The 20,378-nt window shown below is 42.8% G+C and overlaps 1 protein-coding gene across 1 annotated transcript in view; it reads left to right on the forward strand.

Moving 5' to 3' along the window:
- MMRN2 (multimerin 2) overlaps window positions 1-20,378 on the forward strand; it is a 124,374-nt gene that overhangs the window by 88,152 nt on the left and 15,844 nt on the right. The window contains exons 2-3 of the mRNA XM_073574860.1: window positions 8,879-9,001; window positions 11,799-11,905. Of these exons, the coding sequence (XP_073430961.1) occupies window positions 8,879-9,001; window positions 11,799-11,905 (230 nt within the window). The remainder of the gene's footprint in view (window positions 1-8,878; window positions 9,002-11,798; window positions 11,906-20,378) is intronic.

The raw sequence follows: 20,378 nt of genomic DNA on the forward strand, positions 1-20,378 counted from the left end.
GGCGGTTCGTACAGGACTATAGCGCCCTTGCCAAACCCTTGACTGACCTCACCAAGCAGAGGCTACCCCAAACAGTCAACTGGACAGATGACTGTGAGGCGGCTTTCCAAGCTTTGAAAGCAGCCCTGTGCAACTCTCCAGTGTTGAGAGCAGTCGACAGCAGTCGCCCGTTTCTGGTACAGACCGACGCCAGCGAGTTTGGCCTCGGTGCTGTGCTTAGCCAGGTCGACTCGGGGGACCAAGAGCACCCCGTGTTGTACCTGAGCCGGAAACTTTTGCCGAGGGAAGTGGCATACTCGACCATCGAGAAGGAGTGTCTGGCCATGGTGTGGGCACTGCAGCGTTTGCAGCCCTACCTGTATGGGCGCGCCTTCACGGTGGTAACCGACCACAACCCTCTGAGCTGGTTGCACACAGTGTCCGGAACCAATGGAAGATTGCTCCGCTGGAGCCTTGCCCTTCAACAGTACGATTTTACTGTAAAACACAGGAAGGGCAGTGAAAACGGCAATGCCGATGGGTTGTCCCGCCGGGGCGAACCCGCTGAGGTGCGCATGGCCGATTACCGAGAGGTAATGCCTCCTTAGCGCCCTCTTAAGGGGGGAGGTGTGATGTACCATGTCGGCAAGATATGTTTTCTGTTGCAATGTGCTAACAAATCCTCCATCCTAGGACATTGTAAACTGTCAGTAATAGGAATTCCTTCCCCCCAGGTTTTATCAACCCTGCCACTTCCTCTGGAAGAGCAGGAATGTTAATTAGCTAGACCATCTTCCTCACACCATTCTCTGGCTTCTCTCAGCTGAAAGAGAAAAAAAAGTGCGGGAACTAAACTCTTTGTTTGAAACCAGGAGTTTGAATAAAACAATAAGGGATTGTCCCGCGAAAACCATACCCAGCAGAAATATAAAAATCATATTTCTGCGATCCGAGCAGACCCAGCTTCGCTGTGGTGCCTGTTGCAAAACTCTCGGATGTCCAGAACCTGAGATATGATTTGCGCCCAAATGGACGGTCATATCGCATAGATGTTTGATGTTTTCTTGATGGGCTCATTACGCTGGGAAACATGATACCACTGATGAGTCCATACCAGCTTCTCCCATAAAGTTATAGCTAATCTAAGTTTTGTAGCCAAAACATAACTTGGATAAGAGAGGTGGGATCAACCCAGAATGCACCTCTCTGTGATGTCACATAGGAAAGTCTATAAGGCATTCCCTGGCAGAACCAGCTCAGAACAGCTCAAGTCGTCGTGCTAGAAAGATCCAGATGAGCGGAGAAGTGCAGCTCCGCCTCCACCCACCTTAGCCGCATGGTCTGCCTAAGGAACAATATGGAACTGTGAGTGTAATCTCTTTGTTTTCTCCACTTTTATTTTATACCTGTACTGTACATATTTTATGTCTCAATTTTATAGCAACTTTTATCTGTAATCACTGTCCTCTTTCGGAAAATAAATGAAATAATTATTTAGATCTGTCTCCATGCTCTAAGACTCGAACTATACGCCTTTGATAGATAATCGCTACTAATTCAAGGGGTTTGCCACGGACCCTCTTAATTTAACACTGTGAATTAAGTAACCGTGACTGGTGGCAGCACGTTGTGCACGGCTATTACGGCTTGCTGGCAGTACAGAAGGGTCTTATATTGCTGAATAAGGGTCTGCAGCCACAGCATTGATAATTCCCTTACTGCAGAAGCCTAATTGCCGGTTCACAACAGGCAGCCCGTCCGGCGACCAATTATCCTAGGTGCAGTTCCCTGACTGACCTGAGGGTAAGGGGGGCGCCGGAGAGCTGTGAGTTCCAAAGTGGAACTGAGAAAGTGGGATATACATAAATCCCCGCAGTACTTGGAAGATTGATAGCAGTGGTGGGGCATCCAAATTAAACTCCCCCTGCGGCAAATTGTAGAGCGAGATTAGCTTGCTGGATATTTTTGGTCACATGGTGCCAGTGTTGGGATAACTAAGATAAGCCCCACTGCGCCTGTGATAGCCGTGTGCCGGCATTGTGTCACGCCCCTCCGTCCGCTGATACACCCGTGTCAGTGGTGGGACTGTGACATAGTGGTGACACAGGGTCCGCTGTCCGTCGCGTTTTGGTGGCAGCGGGACTCCCGTTAGTGTCGCCCGTAAGTGGACGAACGACGGTGGGCTGTTCGTCACACTGTGTATGTCTGCATTCATGTATATGGTAACATGCGTGTGTCTGTGTACGTGGTAATGTTTGTGCCTCTGTGGTGACCTGTATATGTGTGGATCCATGTATATGGTAACGTGCGTGTCTGTGTACATGGTAATGTTTGTGCCTCTGTGGTGACCTGTGTATGTGTGGATCCATGTATATGGTAACGTGCGTGTCTGTGTACATGGTAATGTTTGTGCCTCTGTGGTGACCTGTGTATGTCTGCATTCATGTATATGGTAACGTGCGTGTGTCTGTGCACATGGTGATGTTTGAGCCTTTGTGTTGACCTGTGTATGTGTGGATCCGTGTATATGGTAACGTGCGGGTGTCTGTGTACATGGTGATGTTTGTGCCTCTGTGGTGACCTGTGTATGTGTGGATCCATGTATATGGTAACGTGCGTGTCTGTGTACATGGTAATATTTGTGCCTCTGTGGTGACCTGTGTATGTCTGCATTCATGTATATGGTAACATGCGTGTGTCTGTGTACATGGTGATGTTTGTGTCTCTGTGGTGACCTGTGTATGTGTGGATCCATGCATATGGTAACATGCGTGTCTGTGTACATGGTAATATTTGTGCCTCTATGGTGACCTGTGTATGTCTCCATTCATGTATATGGTAACATGCGTGTGTCTGTGTACGTGGTAATGTTTGTGCCTCTGTGGTGACCTGTATATGTGTGGATCCATGTATATGGTAACGTGCGTGTCTGTGTACATGGTAATGTTTGTGCCTCTGTGGTGACCTGTGTATGTGTGGATCCATGTATATGGTAACGTGCGTGTCTGTGTACATGGTAATGTTTGTGCCTCTGTGGTGACCTGTGTATGTCTGCATTCATGTATATGGTAACGTGCGTGTGTCTGTGCACATGGTGATGTTTGAGCCTTTGTGTTGACCTGTGTATGTGTGGATCCGTGTATATGGTAACGTGCGGGTGTCTGTGTACATGGTGATGTTTGTGCCTCTGTGGTGACCTGTGTATGTGTGGATCCATGTATATGGTAACGTGCGTGTGTCTGTGTACATGGTGATGTTTGTGCCTCTGTGGTGACCTGTGTATGTCTGCATTCATGTATATGGTAACGTGCGTGTCTGTGTACGTGGTGATGTTTGTGCCTCTGTGGTGACGTGTCTATGTGTGCATCCGTGTATATGGTAACATGCGTGTGTCTGTGTACGTCGTAATGTGTAGTTGCAGATTTCTGTATCCCTGTTAATGTGCAGTAAGCCGGGTATATGCACACCAAATTTATGGACGCACTTTGTGTTCACAGTGAAGCAGCGGTGATACAGGTCTCTGTCAGCCATTAGCGCCAACTTTGAAAATCTGGCGTTTGGCAGTGTCCTACATCACTGCTGCCTCCCTGGGCATGTGCAGGGAGACAGTGAAGCTGGGGTGCAGGCATACAGCTCAACTGCGTATTTGGAGGGTGGTGGTAGAAGTTGTGGGGTGTCACTCACTACTACTATCTCCGCCACCTTATGACCTCTTGTTTCACAGTTAGAAGATGTGATGGGCAGAGATAGAAGCACATCTCCCACAGACTATGGTTACAAGGCTTCTTAAGAGGATCCTCTTAAAGGGAATCTGTCAACAGAAAAAATTCTATCAACCTGCAGATATAGGGTTAATCTAAAGGTTAATAGCGTTCCTAACATGCCAGGCGCCTACACTTAGCCGAACACTGCAGGGAGAAAATTTACACTTGATTTTCCTGTAGCGTTCGCGTTTTATTCACGGAGACGGTGTCGACACAGGTTCAGTCACCGCTCTGCAACCGCACCCTCGCATTGACTGATTCCCTGCATTGGGGACGGCTATCAGGGCCGGGGGCGCAGTTACAGCTATCACTCTGTGTACTCAGTGCTGTGACTGAATCTGCGTCAGCACTTCCCCCACCCCGTGACTGACAGCATTCGGCTAAGTGAGGGCGCTGGGCAGGTTAGTAACACTATTAATCTGCAGATCATTCCCATTTCTGCAATCAGGTTCCCTTTAAACAAAACACCACCGGAAATGGAGCAAAAAAACTACTTTTAGGCTATGTACCCACGTATGCAGAAAAAAACAGACTTCTTCCCAGGAAAAGCGTGCATTTTTTATGCGTTATTTGCACTTTTTTTGCGCGATTTTTACGTGTTTTTGTTTGCGTTTTTTACAGGAGCATCCTCCTGCTAATAAAATATACAGTACTTGGAAATGTGTTTTTTTTCCGCAAAATTAATGAACATGCTGTGCTTTTTTCCGCTATGCGTTTTTTTCGCAGAAATGAACGTATGATGTGCTCAAAAATTGCGGAATTCATTAAAAAGAATGGGATGCTTCTTGTATGCGATTTTGAAGCATTTTTACAGGGAAAAACGCTTAAAAACGCAAAAAAAACGCTTACGTGGGTACACAGCCTTAGAGATTAGATAGGTAGGGAGAAGTGTAGGGTGTTCTGTAATAAAGCTCATTACGCAGCGGTTAGGGTGTAGGGATAGAAATTTACAGAGGACATTATAGGTACCGGACCATACTGCTAATGTTGACAGTGCAGGTGTAAGATTCATTAAGAGGCGCACTGATCACGTAATGAATTAGGCACATCTTATCACTGGTGTGCGCCTTGCCAAAAGTCTACATTTCTGGATTAAGTTAGGCCACTAAAGTAATGTAACTTTTGAAGAATTTGGTTGACGGGCCTCGCCAAACCACTTGCCGCCCATGTTCTTCCTACTTTGGTGTGTCTGACTAAGACTGGGTGAAAATGCGAAAAGCCACAACTTTGAAGGGGTTGTCCGGGCTTTTCACATAATCTCAGTACATATCTGGGCTGCAGAATTATGACAATAAGTAATTTACTTTCTGTCACTAGTTGGCACGGTTTTCAAGATATGCTGAACAGAACGTCCAAGGGGGGGTGTTATGGCATTGAAATGAGAACTGGTCGTAACCTCCTACTCTACTCCAAACATGCCCTCTATAGCAACAACCCCACCCTCCATAGCTACAGGCCCTCAACATCCACATGAAGGAGCCCTCATCACACAGTAACAAATCCTCCCCCTCCAGCAGCCTCAGTGCAGAGAGCAGACCACCCAGCTGCTCCTCCCCCAGACACATGCTGAACAGTGATCTATGGAAAGTGAAAGTAGTGAGGAGGAGAAATCGTCCTGTATTCTGGGCCACTCCGTGATTACAATACCTAACTCATTATCAGTAATTCCTTCCCTCACTGTCCCAGGCTGCTGGCAGCAGTGAGAACAGACTGTGTGATGGCCAGTGATAGGGGTCTGCAGCTTCTAATCTGGGCAGGGGATGGCAGTCACTGATGTAATCTGTTGTGTGGCAAAGCCTCTGCTGTGTGAATAAGACAGCTCTGTGTCACTGATGTCTTCACACAGCAGCAGATTTGGTGCAGTGTATATGTGAGCACTGTGTCTCTAATGACACAAATACTGATGGGAGCAGTCTGTCCCAGAATACAGGACAATTTTCCCTCCTCACTAGTTTCATATTCCATAGATCACTGTTCAGCGTCTGTCTGGGGGAGGAGCAGCTGGGTGGTCTGCTCTCTGCAGTGAGGCTGCTAGAGGGGGATGATTTGTTACTGTGTGATGAGGGCTTCTTCTTGTGGACGGGGAGGGCCTGTAGCTATGGAGGGTGGGGTTGTTGCTATAGAGGGCATGTTTGGAGTAGAGTAGGAGGTTACGACCAGTTCTCATTTCAATGCCATAGCACACCTCCCCTTGGACGTTCTGTTCAGAATATCTAGAAAACCATGCAAACTAGTGATAGAAAGTAAATTACTTATTGTCATAATTCTGCAGCCCAGATATGCACTGAGATTATGTGAAAATCCCGGACAACCCCTTTAGCAACTTTGAGATGTGCAAAAATGTTCTGACTTTTCAAAGGGCATTATGCTAGAATTCTAGCAAAAATACTTTGATGAATTGTGGCCTAAGTGTATTAGTGGATTCAGTACACAAGTAAAACTAAAGTTTCTTAGGCATTTGTCATGTCTGTATATCAATCTTGCATTATATGTGACTGTACACACTGGGGTGTTACTGGAAGAAGGCATGTGATTATAAGCATAAACAGATTAAGGCTGACATCTCAGGTAGCATTTGTTGTGTGTAACACTTTACGGTATGGCTGCTAAGTAGTAGAGTTGAGCAAATATGTTCGGAATCGATCACCGAATCTGAGTTTGCCATATTCATGCCATAATAGTACCAACATATTCGGTCATTTCTACTCCCATTGACTCCTATGACGTTTGGCTGTGTTCAGCGAATATTGCAAATACAATATTTGCCGCTGCTCATAATCGGAACCGAATTTTGAAATATTCGATCAACTTTACTAAGACAATTTAAGTTTAGTATGTATGAAATGGTTTCTTATCAGTTGCACCTCGGATGCGCACTACTCACGCTGAATGGTATGTGAGACCTTAGACTCTTTAACAAAAAGATGGGCCACCACTGCTGGGCCAGTGCTTTGTGTTTGCCCCCCAGGCTAAAATTTGCCAGCCAGCCCCTGACACTGACTCACCAGTGACGTCTCTAGGTGAAGTCCTTCATCTTCGCTTTTCATCTTCATCCAGCACAGATCACCGTCACTTCTTCCAGCCAGGGCCCATCTCTGCAGGAAATAACAGTTATCTAGAGCACCACTTGCAGAGCACATTACTTAATTTTTCCCAACTTCTTCACTACTCCAGATGAAGAAAAAAGTGACATAGTGTCGCTCTGCATAGTAACAGGTCCATCCCCCCATTTAAAACAGTATCCTCAAAAATAAAATAAATGCATCACTGCAGTAATAATATCCCTTAATTAGCCCATATGGTAATAATATCCATCATCCTGGCTCTCGTATGTCTCATTTGTGGCTCCTGCCGTATGTTCTACCATCCTGCCCTCATGAGTATCCATTCTGCCCCATGTGATGTCCTATCCTGCCCCATATGATCTCCCCATCCTGCCCCATCTGTCTCCATCCTGCCCCATATGATCTCCTCATCCTGCCCTATCTGTCTTCATCCTGCCCCATGTACCTGCCCCATCTGTCTCCATCCCACCCCATCTGTCTCCATGCTGACCCATGTCTCCAGCCTGCCTCATGTCTCCATTTTGCCCCATGTCTCCATCTTGCCTCATGTCTCCATCCTGCTCCATGTCTCCATCCTGCCTCATGTCTCCATCCTGCCCCATGTCTCCATCCTGCCCCATGGTCCTGCTCCATGTGTCTACATCCTGCCCCATGTCACATGGTGCAGGATCATGAGGCAGGATGAAGACACATGGTCCATGTGTCTCCATTTTGCCACCGAAACATATTGCGGCTTGCCGCTTTCAACAAAAATAAAAAAAAACTTTCTCCATACCTTGCCGCCTTCCAGCAGCGATGTTCCCTCCAGGTATTTCAAGCATGGGCTCTCCGGTGTATGACATAATTGTCATTCGTGTGCACTGACGTTAGCTGCCAGCCTCTGATTGGCTGGCGGCTTTTAACTATTGCCTTGCGGGTCCACACGGAAATAGAATTTCACTGAACCTGCGTCTCTGATGCAGGTTCATTTACTGCACCATCAGAATCCTGCCACTGGGGCCCAGTGAGCAGAAGGGAAGGGGCTCGATGAGAGCGCCCTCTGCTCATAGAGCCCAATACACCACTCAGGGCAGTAATGCCCTGATGGTGGCCCTGGTTCACTGTGATGGTGGGAAGATCTTAATTTCTTGAAAGTGTGACAGACCTTCTTACATCCTTACATTCTTATCTTGAGGTTTGAATAAATCTCCGAGCTTGATAGTAAGAAGTCTAAAGAAACCTCAGGGTTGTCAGATAAGGGAGGCCACCACTTACAGCTTATCTATCTATATTGTTCCATCTAAATATTGTTCAAGTTGTGTGCCTCTTTGAATTTGTAACTATTATGCTGTGTGCCTCTTAAGATGTATAACCACTAAGCTTATGGGCCTCTTTAGGAAAAGTAAAGACTATTTTATTAATGTCAACCACATGAATTAGCTGACATGCACATCCCTGTGCTTGACCAAGCAAATTGCTATCTCAGCACTGACACTGTAATTTTATGGTGCTACACTGTAACTGTGCTACCTCATTTATAGCAATCGGAGGGTATTACACAAAGATGTTTGCTGAGTGTGTGAATGAAAAGACAACAACTGTTCAGCGAAATTCCACTAGCATCTAAGTTTCATGGAAAAACAGAACTCTTGCAAAGTTTAGTGACCACAGTTACACAGAAAGTTTGCACAATATAGACATGGCCAGCTAAATGCCACCTGTATGCCCTGTCCAAATGTTTTTTTAATAGAATTATTCCTGCCCACTTTTCCTCTGTTATTTAGTTTTTGGCCAACAAATTTCTAGATAATGCATCTAGATAATGTTTAATGCATGGCTAGTATTTGAGACAATGTCATAAAAGAGATGTAAAAGAAGTAAAGGGTATTTTAGCAACTCATTTGGGATAGCAGTCTCTTGGCCATAACACTTTTCTGGAATTTTATAACTGATCTTTGCTATTTGCTGACTAATCAACAAAACTGCATAGATAAAATTCCAATCAATATACAAATGATCACAAATGACCAAGAATGTGTGAAGCAAATATAAAACACTTTATATATTCTGATCTTTTTATGTCTTTTTTAGGAAATGGTGTTCTTTTGTGCTCAACCGAATTGTGACCTATGTGGATGTTTGCAAAACTGAGAAATATGTCATAAGGTCCCAGCAGCCATGTCCACATGGAACACTTGATTGTCAGAAAACTATGTGAGTAAACAGAATATTGTTATTATGTTCTTCCATGTTTATAAAAAGAGTTGCCTCTTTGTGGGCCACCAATGAAAATGGTGGAAGCCCACAAAGCAGAAGGCTATAAGAAGATAGCAAAGCATTTTCAAGTTGCATTTTCCTCAGTTTGAAATACAATTAAGAAATGGAAACTAAAAGGAACAATGGAGGTCAAGATAAAGTCTGGAAGACCAAGCAAAATTTCAGTGAGAGCAGTGAGAGCTGCTCGTTGGATTGCTAGAGAGGCAAATCAGGACCCCCCGCTTGACTGAAAAAGACCTTCAGAAAGATTTAGCAGACTTTGGAGTTGTGATACAGTGTTCTACTATTCAGAGACACCTGCACCGATATAGCCTTCAAGGATGAGTCATCAGAAGAAAACCTCTCCTGCATCATCACCATAAAATTCAGCATCAGAAGTATTGAAAAGAAGTATTGAAAAGAACATCAAAACAAGGCCTAAACTTTTTGGAAACAGGTCCTGTGGACCGATCAAGTTAAAATCGAGCTCTTTGGCTACAATGATCAAACGTATGTGAGTAGAAAAAGGGCACAGAATTTAAGGAAAAGAAAATCTCTTTAACCACTAAGTATGGGGGTGGATCAATCGTGCTAGAAGTTGTGTTGCAGCCAATGGCATGGGGAACTTTTTATAAGTAGAGGGAAAAATGGATTCAATGAAATTTCAACAAATTCTTCATGCAAACATAACACCTCCTGTTAAAAGCTTCTACAAATGGATAATGATCCTAAAGACATGTCAAAATCCACAATAGACTACCTCAAAAGGTGCAAGTTGAAGGATTTGCAATGGCCCTCACAGTCCCCTGATCTGAACATCATTGAAAACCTGTGGCTAGATCTCAGAATAGCAGTGCATGCAAGACGACCCAGGAATCTCACAGAACTGGAAGAGTTGAAAGACTCTTGGATGGCTACAAAAAGTGTTTACAAACTATGATACTTTCAAAAGGGGTGCCCATTTTCCTTTTTGTAATTTTTAAAACATAAAAGGTGAAAACATAAATAAATATTTTCTTGCCTAAAATACAAAGGTAATATGGCATCTTTAACGTTATATTTTTTTTTAGAGATCATTTCATTTTTAACTTCCATAACTGTTCACAATAATAGTAATTTTCACCAGTATAGTACAAAAACTTGGCACTCAAAAGAAAAATTGATTTGACAGTTCCTTTATTGTAAAAGGCATCCAGTTAAATATACTTCTTTTACTTCTTTAAACGTTTTCTGTCATACAATTGACCTTCATCAGAAACAGAATTTTTTCACAGTTGGTTTTAACTGGGTATATTCATTAATAATGTGGAGAAACAGACGTCTGGGAAGCAGCAGCTACCATTCATGTAGGAAATCACCAGACCCACGGGTTTGACACCTTGGGTTATACAGGGACCGGTAGATCCAATGATTGGGGTGGGTGTCCAGAAATTTGCACTGTAATATATTCAGGAAACTATCCTGTATTGTTTGTGACAGGCATGAATGTCCACAACTGGGTACTGTGATTCTCCAAATGGTCTGTCCTGCCAAGGGAGGCAAGTGTGTCACGTTTTTGTACTACATTGTTAGTTGGCTGGATACCCGACTTGTGCACCTCCCTCCATCCACACTGAGTGCCGTGTTTTTTCTATTTAGTAATTTTCACCAGGGCTGCCCAATCTTTTACATTCCACTCTTAGGCTGTGTGCACACGCTGTGGATTCCGCTGCGTTTCCGCAGCGGTTTTGGCCGCTGCGGACACGCAGCAGTTTTAGCTGCGGTGTACAGTACCATTCATTTGAATGGGAAAAAAAAAACGCTGTGCCGACGCTGCGGAAAAAACCGCGCGGATTTGCTGCGGTTTTGAATCCGCAGAAAGAATTGCATGTCAATTCTTTCTGCGGAAACCGCTGCGGGTTCCTATCTCCACCATTGTGGAGATAGTGAATCCGCAGGACCAAACCGCAGGCAAAACCGCAGATAATCCGCAGGTCTTTGGACCTGCGGATTATCTGCGGTTTTTGCAAAATCCGTGCGGATTAATCCGCAGCGGATTCCGCAGCGTGTGCACGTACCCTTAGGCTGTGTGCTGCTGTTTCCATACAATGAAGGTTTTATCAGCAGGAGATTATCACTGCCTAGACTAAATGGCACGTGAGCCCCGTTCTGACCATATCTCCTCTAATAAGCAGCTCACTGTCAATAAACAATGTACATACAGAGCCTTTTGTGAGCGGGGTTAGCTTCCTGAGCTCTGCTTCATGCTACACCTAAAAACTCTTCTTCTGTCACAACTGCTGCACCCAGTAAACTAAATGATATATCGCTGGAGTAAGGATCTGTTTTCCTACATTATACTGCTATCAGATGAGGTGGCAAAAATCTGGTGACAGATTCTCTTTAGTATAAATAACCAGGCCGTCAATTATGATTAAAACAGTGTATGCTAGCAGAGGGAAGAATAACCCCGTGTTACACTAAGCCAGTATGATCAGTGTGTGGAAAGACTAATGGCTCATATTAATAATCACTACTGCTAGAAGCCTATACTCCATTGTGCTTAAGATATGCTATAGCAATTCTAATAGTTATTATACTTTTTGCCACTTATAAAAATATTACTAAAGATATTAGACTTTTATAGTTAAAAGAATTACATTCTTATAAAAGTGTATTTTGTTATTAATGTCATTATATTATTATTATTAGTATTAGTAGTATTAAAGAAATATTGCAGACAATATATTTGACATGTTTCATTCCTTCCCTGCAGGTACCGTTTAGCACAAAAGCCAATTTATGAACTTAAAAGGAAATTTGTAACCAGCTTAGAGTGGAAATGTTGTCCTGGATATTCTGGCACTACTTGTGAATATGCTGGTAAGATCTCATTACACTGATGATGCTGGTCCCAGTAGTACACTAGAAGCTTGAACTAACCACCAATAATCTCACATTGTATCTACTTACTACTGTCACATGAATAGCGCCATCTAATGTGATTACATCATGGTGCAACTAGAATAGTAAGGTAGCTTCTTCCCTGCCCATGATTTTAGAGGTCTGATACCTTTGACAAACTCTTCTTTACCCAATATCCTATGCCACTAGTCCTGTTATACAAGAAAGTCTATTAGCAAAGGTTTACATACAATAAAAACAGTGCTTATGGCCACTATGGGGCCCCTGTAGATAGTGGGCTTAGGGCTTGCTGGCAAAATCGTTCATGTGGATATTTACAACGTATGCAGAGATTTCCTCTTATACAATATACAATGATTAGTAGCACTCATAAATTCATCGTGTCCAAGGTGGTTAGGAGTGTGGTGGTGTCAACCAGTACTAGAAGTCAAGGTCCTTTATAATCTTTGCAAGCAGTCCCCAAGGTAGGAACCAAGCTGCCAACCAAGCTGCCAAGGACAGAGTTACCAGGAGTAAGTGCCTTACCCGTGTCCCCTGTCTTGGTGCATCGCTTTGGTGTCCATAACCGATACACTATAATAACATATTGACTACTTTACTATCTAAATATAAGACATACCTGATTAAATGTAGCTCCTTATTATGACAATATGTGTTTTTAACAACTAGGGTATTTTTCTGTCATTAAACAATGAGGATTAAATGATATGTTTTATTAAGGTCTTTAGTTGGGGGTTCTTTATTTGAATATAACAATATGTTTATGTAGTATTATAACCCAATGCTGACCCCTAAACAGTATTGAGACCAGTGTGACAGTGATAGACACTAATGCAGTATACAGTCTGATGAGATCACTCTGTCCCTGGCAGCAGTTTCACACCACAGTTCTGAACATGATCTCTTTGATCTAAGAAGTGAGGTCATTTTCAGGCTGTGAAGTGACCGTAGTGCCTATTAGAATGCTGGGAGCAGGTGGCAACTTTCTCCAGACTGTGGTATTTGCATTCCATGCGCATGCTCTTTGCAAGGTATGCAAATGTGTTTATCTAGTGATTTTTGTATTCATTTTATTTAGAAAAACTTTTCATTTTTTATGTGTAATATAGTAAAAAGGATGGGTAATAAAAGCTACTCTTTAAGAACAAACCTATAGAACCTATCCTATCCTGTTCATAACCTGGGTACTTAATGTATTATTATTATTTATTATTATAGCACCATTTATTCCATGGCATTTTACATCTGAAAAGGGGTATACATATACATAGTAAAAAAACAAGTACAATAATCTTGAACAAAACAAGTCACTGACTGGTTGGTACAGGACCCTGTCTGCAAGAGCTCACAGTCTGCAAGTGATGAGTGAAGGTAGAGCTGGTCATGTAGCAGTATGGTGGAATGAGGGTTACTGCAGGATGTAGGCTTGTCGGAAGAGGTAGGTCTTCAGGTTCCTTTTGAAGGCTTCCAGGATGGGTGAGAGTCTAAGGCCTCTTTCACACTTCAGTTTTTTGCATCAGTTATAATCCGTTTTAGTACTGATGACAACGGATAGCACCCGTCCGTTTTTTTGACGGATCTGACAAATGAAGAATTTTAAAGGAATCGCCCTGGAAAGAGAGAGAGAGAGAGCGAGAGCGAGAGAGAGAGAGAGATTTTTTTTACCCAGAAAGAATTTTGGGTTAAATGAGTGTCTGGAGGATCCGCCACAGAAAAAAACGTTGCAAGCTCCGTTTTGAAATCTATAATGGATGGTAACGGAAAGGAACTTTTGGCGGATCCACAAAAAAAACGGATGCAACGGACGGCAATCCGTCACAATCCGCCAATAATGGAAATCAATGGGGAAAAAAACGGATCCTCAAAAGAAAATTGAGGATCCGTTTTTTTTCAAAACCTGGCGGATTGTGACTGATTGTAAAAAACTGAAGTGTGAAAGAGGCCTAATGTGTTCGGGTAGAGAGTTACAGAGTAGGGGGATGCACAGGAAAAATCTTGTATGTGATTGTGGGAAGGTCTCCTGAGGATCAGAGGTTGCATGCAGGTATGTACCGGGAGACTAGGTCACAGATGTATGGAGGAGACAGGTTGTGGATGGCTTGTATGCCATGGTTAGGGTTTATATATAAAGTGCTCTCAGTGAGCGAAACAAAATAGGAATCTTGTGGGTATGATACCTTTTAATGGCTAACAAATAATAGTGAATGTTGTTACAAAGCAAGCTTTCGGGACTGCTTACGTCCCTTCATCAGGCTGATATGACAAAATATTTGAAGAAACCTTATTTATATACAGTTTAAAGCACAACATTTCAATAAACAAACAATGAGCTTGGAGAGAGAATCCTTAATTAGGTAAGATTAGATAGGTAGTATGAAAAGTTCTGAAGATCAAAGGGCTACTTGGAGGAGATAGCTCAGATATGGTAATGGGTCATAAAACCTTCTGACAAATTGAGTCCTGTGTGAATAGAATCAAACATTGTTATGAATTTATGCTCCCACACTCTCTGATGTGTCTGTGATTTAAAATTGCCTTTTAAAATGACAACTTTCATATTGCCTATGTTGTGTCCTGGACCACAGAAATGTTTAGCCACAGGTAAATGGGTTTTTTTGTCTGTAATTGTATGACGATGAGACCTCATCCTTGCTTTCAGTCTCTGTCCTGTTTCTCCAACATAGAGGCCACCCACAGGACATATATTGCATAGAATTAAATACACCACATTTGAAGAGGAACATGTGAATGTCCCTGGGATCTTATAGTCCTGCTGTGTGTTGGGAATTTGGATTTTGTCTTTGGTCTCTATATGAATGCAGGTTCTGCATCTTCTTCTATTGCGAGGATATGTTCCTCTTGGTGAATCAGAGGGCATTGAACTTCAAATAATGATGTTTCTTAGATTGGGAGGTTGTCTGTAACATAGCAAGGGGGGGTCTTTGAATAGTGTTTTTAACCGGTCATCCTTGTGTAGGATATGGTGAAGTTTCTTAGCCATTTTTCTGAGTATTTCAAGCTGTGGGTTGTAGGTCACTACCAGTGGTACACGATGATTTTCCTCTTTTTTTCTGTATTGAAGTACTTGACTTCTAGGGATCCTTGTGGCCCTAACGATCTGATCATCAATGGAGGTGGGATGGTAACCTTGATTTAAAAATGACATTTTAAGCTGGGTTAGGTGTTCATCCCTGTCCTTGGGACTGGAACAGATATGGTTATATCTGAGGGCCTGGCTGTAGACAATGGATTTCTTAATGTGTTTAGGATGGAAGCTGTCCCATTTGAGGTATGTGGGACGGTCAATTGGTTTCCGATATACTGATGTTTGAAATGAACCATTTTGGATTTTTATGGTGGTGTCTAGGAAGTTGATTTTTGTTTTTGAATGGTCTAATGTCAAGTTTATGGTTGGATGAAATTTGTTGAATTTGTCATGGAAATTTAGAAGTTCTTGTTCAGGATTAGTACAGATTATTAATATGTCATCAATGTAACGGAAATAGGCAAAGGGTTTGATGGAGCAGGATGTTAAAAAGTCATTTTCCAGTTTAGCCATGAAGAGGTTAGCGTACTGGGGTGCCATTTTACTTCCCATAGCGGTGCCGGTGCGTTGTAGGTATAGCTCCTCACCGAAAGAGAAAAAGTTGTGTGTGAGAATGAATCTGGTAAGTGCTATTACAGACTTGGAGGGGATCCCATTGGCCTCAAGAAACATTCGGCAGGCGGCTAGTCCATCTTCATGTGGGATGTTGGAATATAAGGATTCGACGTCCATGGTGGCTAAGATGGTGCTGTCGGGGAGGGGACCTATCGTGGATAGCTTATTAAGCAGGTCTGTAGTGTCCTGTATATAGCTGGCTGTCTTACTTACCAGTGGCTTGAGGATGTTTTCAATCCACCCTGAGAATTTTTCAGTTAGTGTTCCCACCCCTGAGATGATTGGCCTCCCTGGGTTGCCTGGCTTATGAATCTTGGGAAGCATATAGAAAGCTCCCATCCTTGGATTCTCGGGTATTAAGTCCAGAAGGTTTATGGGGTCTGTACATAGACCTTTGATGACTTTTTTCAAGTCCCTCAGATATTTTGGAGTTGGGTCATAGAATCATAGAATCATAGAATCGTAGAGTTGGAAGGGACCTCCTGGGCCATCTGGTCCAACCCCCTGCTCAAAGCAGGATTCGCTAAATCATCCCAGTCAGATGTCTGTCCAGCCTCTGTTTGAAGACTTCCATTGAAGGAGAACTCACCACTTCTCGTGGCAGCCTGTTCCACTCATTGATCACTCTAACTGTCAAAACGTTTTTTCTAATATCTAATCTGTGTCTCCTCCCATTCAGTTTCATCCCATTGCTTCTAGTCTTTCCTTGTGCAAATGAGAATAAAGTTGATCCTTCTACAATGTGACAGCCCTTTAGATATTTGTAGACAGCTATTAAGTCTCCTCTCAGTCTTCTCTTTTGCAAACTAAACATTCCCAAATCCTGCAACCTTTCCTCATAAGACAGGGTTTGCAGACCGGTCACCATTCTGGTCGCTCTTTTCTGAACTTGCTCCAGTTGGTTGATGTCTTTTTTAAAATGTGGTGCCCAAAACTGGACACAATATTCCAGATGAGGTCTGACCAAAGAGGAGTAGAGGGAAATAATGACTTCACGTGATCTAGACTGTATGCTTCTGTTAATACATCCTAGAATTGCATTTGCCTTTTTTGCTGCTGCATCACACTGTTGACTCATATTCAGTCTGTGATCTATTAGTATACCCAAGTCTTTTTCACATGTGCTGTCACTTAGCCCTATTCCTCCCATTCTATATATGCTTTTTTCATTTTTATTGCCCAGATGTAGTACTTTGCATTTCTCCCTGTTAAAAACCATTCTGTTAGTTGCTGCCCACTTCTCCAGTTTATTTAAATCTTTTTGAATCCTCTCTCTCTCTTCTCTAGTATTAGCTATCCCTCCTAGCTTTGTGTCATCAGCAAATTTAATCAGTTTACCCTCAATTCCTTCATCTAAATCATTGATAAAGATGTTGAACAATACAGGGCCCAGGACAGAGCCCTGTGGTACCCCACTTGAGACATTCTTCCAACTGGATGTGCAGCCATTTACGACCACTCTTTGGGTCCGATCACTAAGCCAGTTATGAATCCACCTAACAGTTGCCTTGTCCATTCCATACTTAGTCATTTTTTCAATAAGGATTGTATGAGAGACTTTGTCAAATGCTTTGCTGAAGTCAAGATATACTATATCTACAGCATTTCCTTGATCCACCCAATCAGTGATACCGTCATAGAAGGAAATTAAGTTAGTCTGACATGACTTATTAGTTACAAACCCATGCTGACTCTGTTTAATCACTTCATTCTTATCCAGGTATTGACATACATGTTGTTTAATAATTTGTTCAAAGATCTTTCCTGGTATAGAAGTCAGACTCACCGGCCTATAGTTTCCTGGGTCCACCTTCTTCCCCTTTTTCAAGATAGGAACAACATTTGCTCTTCTCCAGTCTTCTGGCACTTCTCCTGTTCTCCAAGAATTTTCAAAGATTATGGAGAGGGGTTCAAAAATTTCTTCTGCTATCTCCTTCAGTACTCTGGGGTGTAATTCATCTGGACCTGGAGACTTGAATTCATTTAGGTTAGCTAAGTGTTTCCTCACTATCTTTCTGTTTATAGATATCCTGGATTCTTCTATTCCCTGAATAGGACAGTGAATAACAGTTGATGTTGCATTTCCTTTCTGAGAGAAAACAGATGCAAAATAGGAATTTAAAAGTTCAGCCTTCTCAACATCCTGTCTTACCATTTCATCATTTTCATCCTGTAAAAATCCTATAGCATCTTTGACTTTTCTTTTACTTTTGACATATCCCCAAAATCCTTTATTATTGCTTTTGACATCTCTTGCAAGCCTCAGCTCATTTTCAGCTTTAGTTAATCTGATTTGTGCCCTGCAGGTTCTGCAGACAGCATTATATTCTTCTTTAGATATGCCTCCCTCTTTCCATTTTATAAACATTTTTTTCTTCCTTTTTAGCATGTGCTTAAGTTCTGTGTTCATCCATCCTGGTTTCCTTAAATGCTTCCTATTCTTCCCTCTTTTCGGAATTGTTAACAACTGTGCTTTGAGAATTTCATTTTTCAAGATTTCCCATCCTTCCTGGACATTTTTGTCTTTAAGGATTTCCAGCCATTGGATCCCTCCAATTCTCTTTCTGAATCCCTTAAAATCTGCCTTTCTGAAATCTAACCTTGACGTCTGAGTCTTCACAGGTCTTCCGCCTCTAGTTATCCAAAATTCTAAAATAGCATGGTCGCTACCTCCTAGGGTCCCAGCCACTTTTACCTCCTCAACCATTTCCTCCCTGTTTATAAGGATTAGATCCAAGGTAGCAGTTCCCCTTGTTTTCTCCCTTACCTTTTGGAAGATAAAGTTGTCAGCAAGAGAGGATAAGAATTTCCTTGACCTGTTAGTTTTGCCTGAGAGAGATTCCCAACAAATGTCTGGATAGTTGAAATCTCCCATGACAACTATGTCATATTTTTTGGAGAACTTGGCCATCTGATGCATAAAGAGTTCATCCATATCTTCGGCTTGCACAGGCGGCCTGTAGTAAATGCCTACAATGGTGTCCTTTCCATTGTTCTGTCCTTGTATTCTTACCCAAACAGTTTCCACAGAACTCCCAGTCTCTGAAGCTTCAATCTCTGTGCAGATATACGCGTTTCGAACATACAATGCAACACCCCCTCCTCGTTTATCAAGTCTGTTTGTTGCAAATAAGTTGTATCCTTCTAGTCTTGTATTCCAATCATGTGTATTGTCCCACCAAGTTTCAGTGATTCCAATGACATCATATTCCTTTTCCTGTGTTAGTAGTTCCAATTCTCCTTGTTTGTTGCCCATGCTTTGTGCATTAGTATAGAAACATTTTAGTTTGTGATTGGTTTCTCTTTCTCCAATATTTTTATTAATTAGATTCTTTCGTCTTTGTTCTTCCTTTCCACTTCTAATAGCAGAGTTCTCAATAGCATTTGTCAGGTGTATGGCTTTTTCTGGTCTTTTGCTTCCCTTCCCATGTTGTTCTAGTTTAAAGCTCTCCTTACAAGTGTAGCAAGGCGACTTCCAAATACATGCTTTCCAGTCTTCGTAAGGTGCACCCAATCTCTAGCAAGTAGTCCATCGTATAAGTAGTTCACTCCGTGATCCAGAAATCCAAATCGTTGCTGACGGCACCATCGACGTAGCCAGTTGTTCACCTGCAGAATCTTATTCCACCTCCTTGTTCCATGGCCATCCACTGGGAGGATGGAAGAGAAGACCACCTGCGCTCCCAGTTCTTTCACTTTCTTGCCTAAGTCTTCAAAGTCTCTGCAGATGGTTTCCAGGTCGTTTCTTGCGGTGTCATTTGTCCCCACATGTAGTAGCAGGAATGGGTAGTCATCTGTAGGTCTGAAGAGTCCTGATATCCTGTCAGACACATCTTTAATTTTTGCACCTGGAAGACAGCACATTTCTCTTGAAGTTATATCCGGTCTGCAGATAGCGGCCTCTGTTCCTCTCAGCAGGGAATCCCCCATGACTACCACTCTCCGTTTCTTCTTCACAACATTTTTTTTTCTCCATCCAGGAGGACTCTGAGGGCGTACAAGGTTGCTGTTTGTTGGCAAAGTCTTATCCTGATGTATTTCTTCATCGTTTTCCTGCGTGAGAGCCTGGTACTGGTTTCTGAGCAGTATGGGTGCTGACTGCCTCCTGATCCTCCTGCTTCTCTGGGTCACATGTCTCCATTCCTCTGTTTCTTCAGGTGCACTTCGAATTTCTTCTCTTTCTGTAACATGAAGAGATAATTCTGCTCTGTCCAAGAACTCTTCACCTTCCTTAATGATCTTCAACGTAGCTAACCTCTCTTCGAGATTTTGCAACTTTTCCTCCAACAGGGACACAAGCTTGCATTTGTGGCATGTGAAGTTTGGCTTTTCCACTGGTAAATCTGTGAACATGTAGCAAGAAATGCAGCTCACCAAATGGCTCCTGGCCTCTTCCATCTTGAGATTTCTTAAAAACAATGAAAGATGAGCCAAATTTCGCGCGTGGTTTTTCCGATTTCCTCTTTTCAGCTGCAACGGCCAAAACCCAGTGATCGTTGAGCTCGCGGAGACTCTTCACTTATCCCAGAAGGCACTGGGAATATGCAAATGATCTCCTCAAGACTCTTCCCCTGGTTTTCCGATTTCCTCTTTTCAGCTGCAACGGCCAAAACCCAGTGATCGTTGAGCTCGCGGAGACTCTTCACTTATCCCAGAAGGCACTGGGAATATGCAAATGATCTCCTCAAGACTCTTCCCCTGGTTTTCCGAGTTCCTCTTTTCAGCTGCAATGGCCAAAACCCAGTTGGGTCATCATCCAGTTTGGTGTAG

The sequence above is a fragment of the Dendrobates tinctorius genome, unplaced genomic scaffold (assembly GCF_039654945.1).
Source record: "Dendrobates tinctorius isolate UK_male_01 unplaced genomic scaffold, ASM3965494v1 ptg000040l, whole genome shotgun sequence".
Taxonomy (NCBI): domain Eukaryota; kingdom Metazoa; phylum Chordata; class Amphibia; order Anura; family Dendrobatidae; genus Dendrobates; species Dendrobates tinctorius.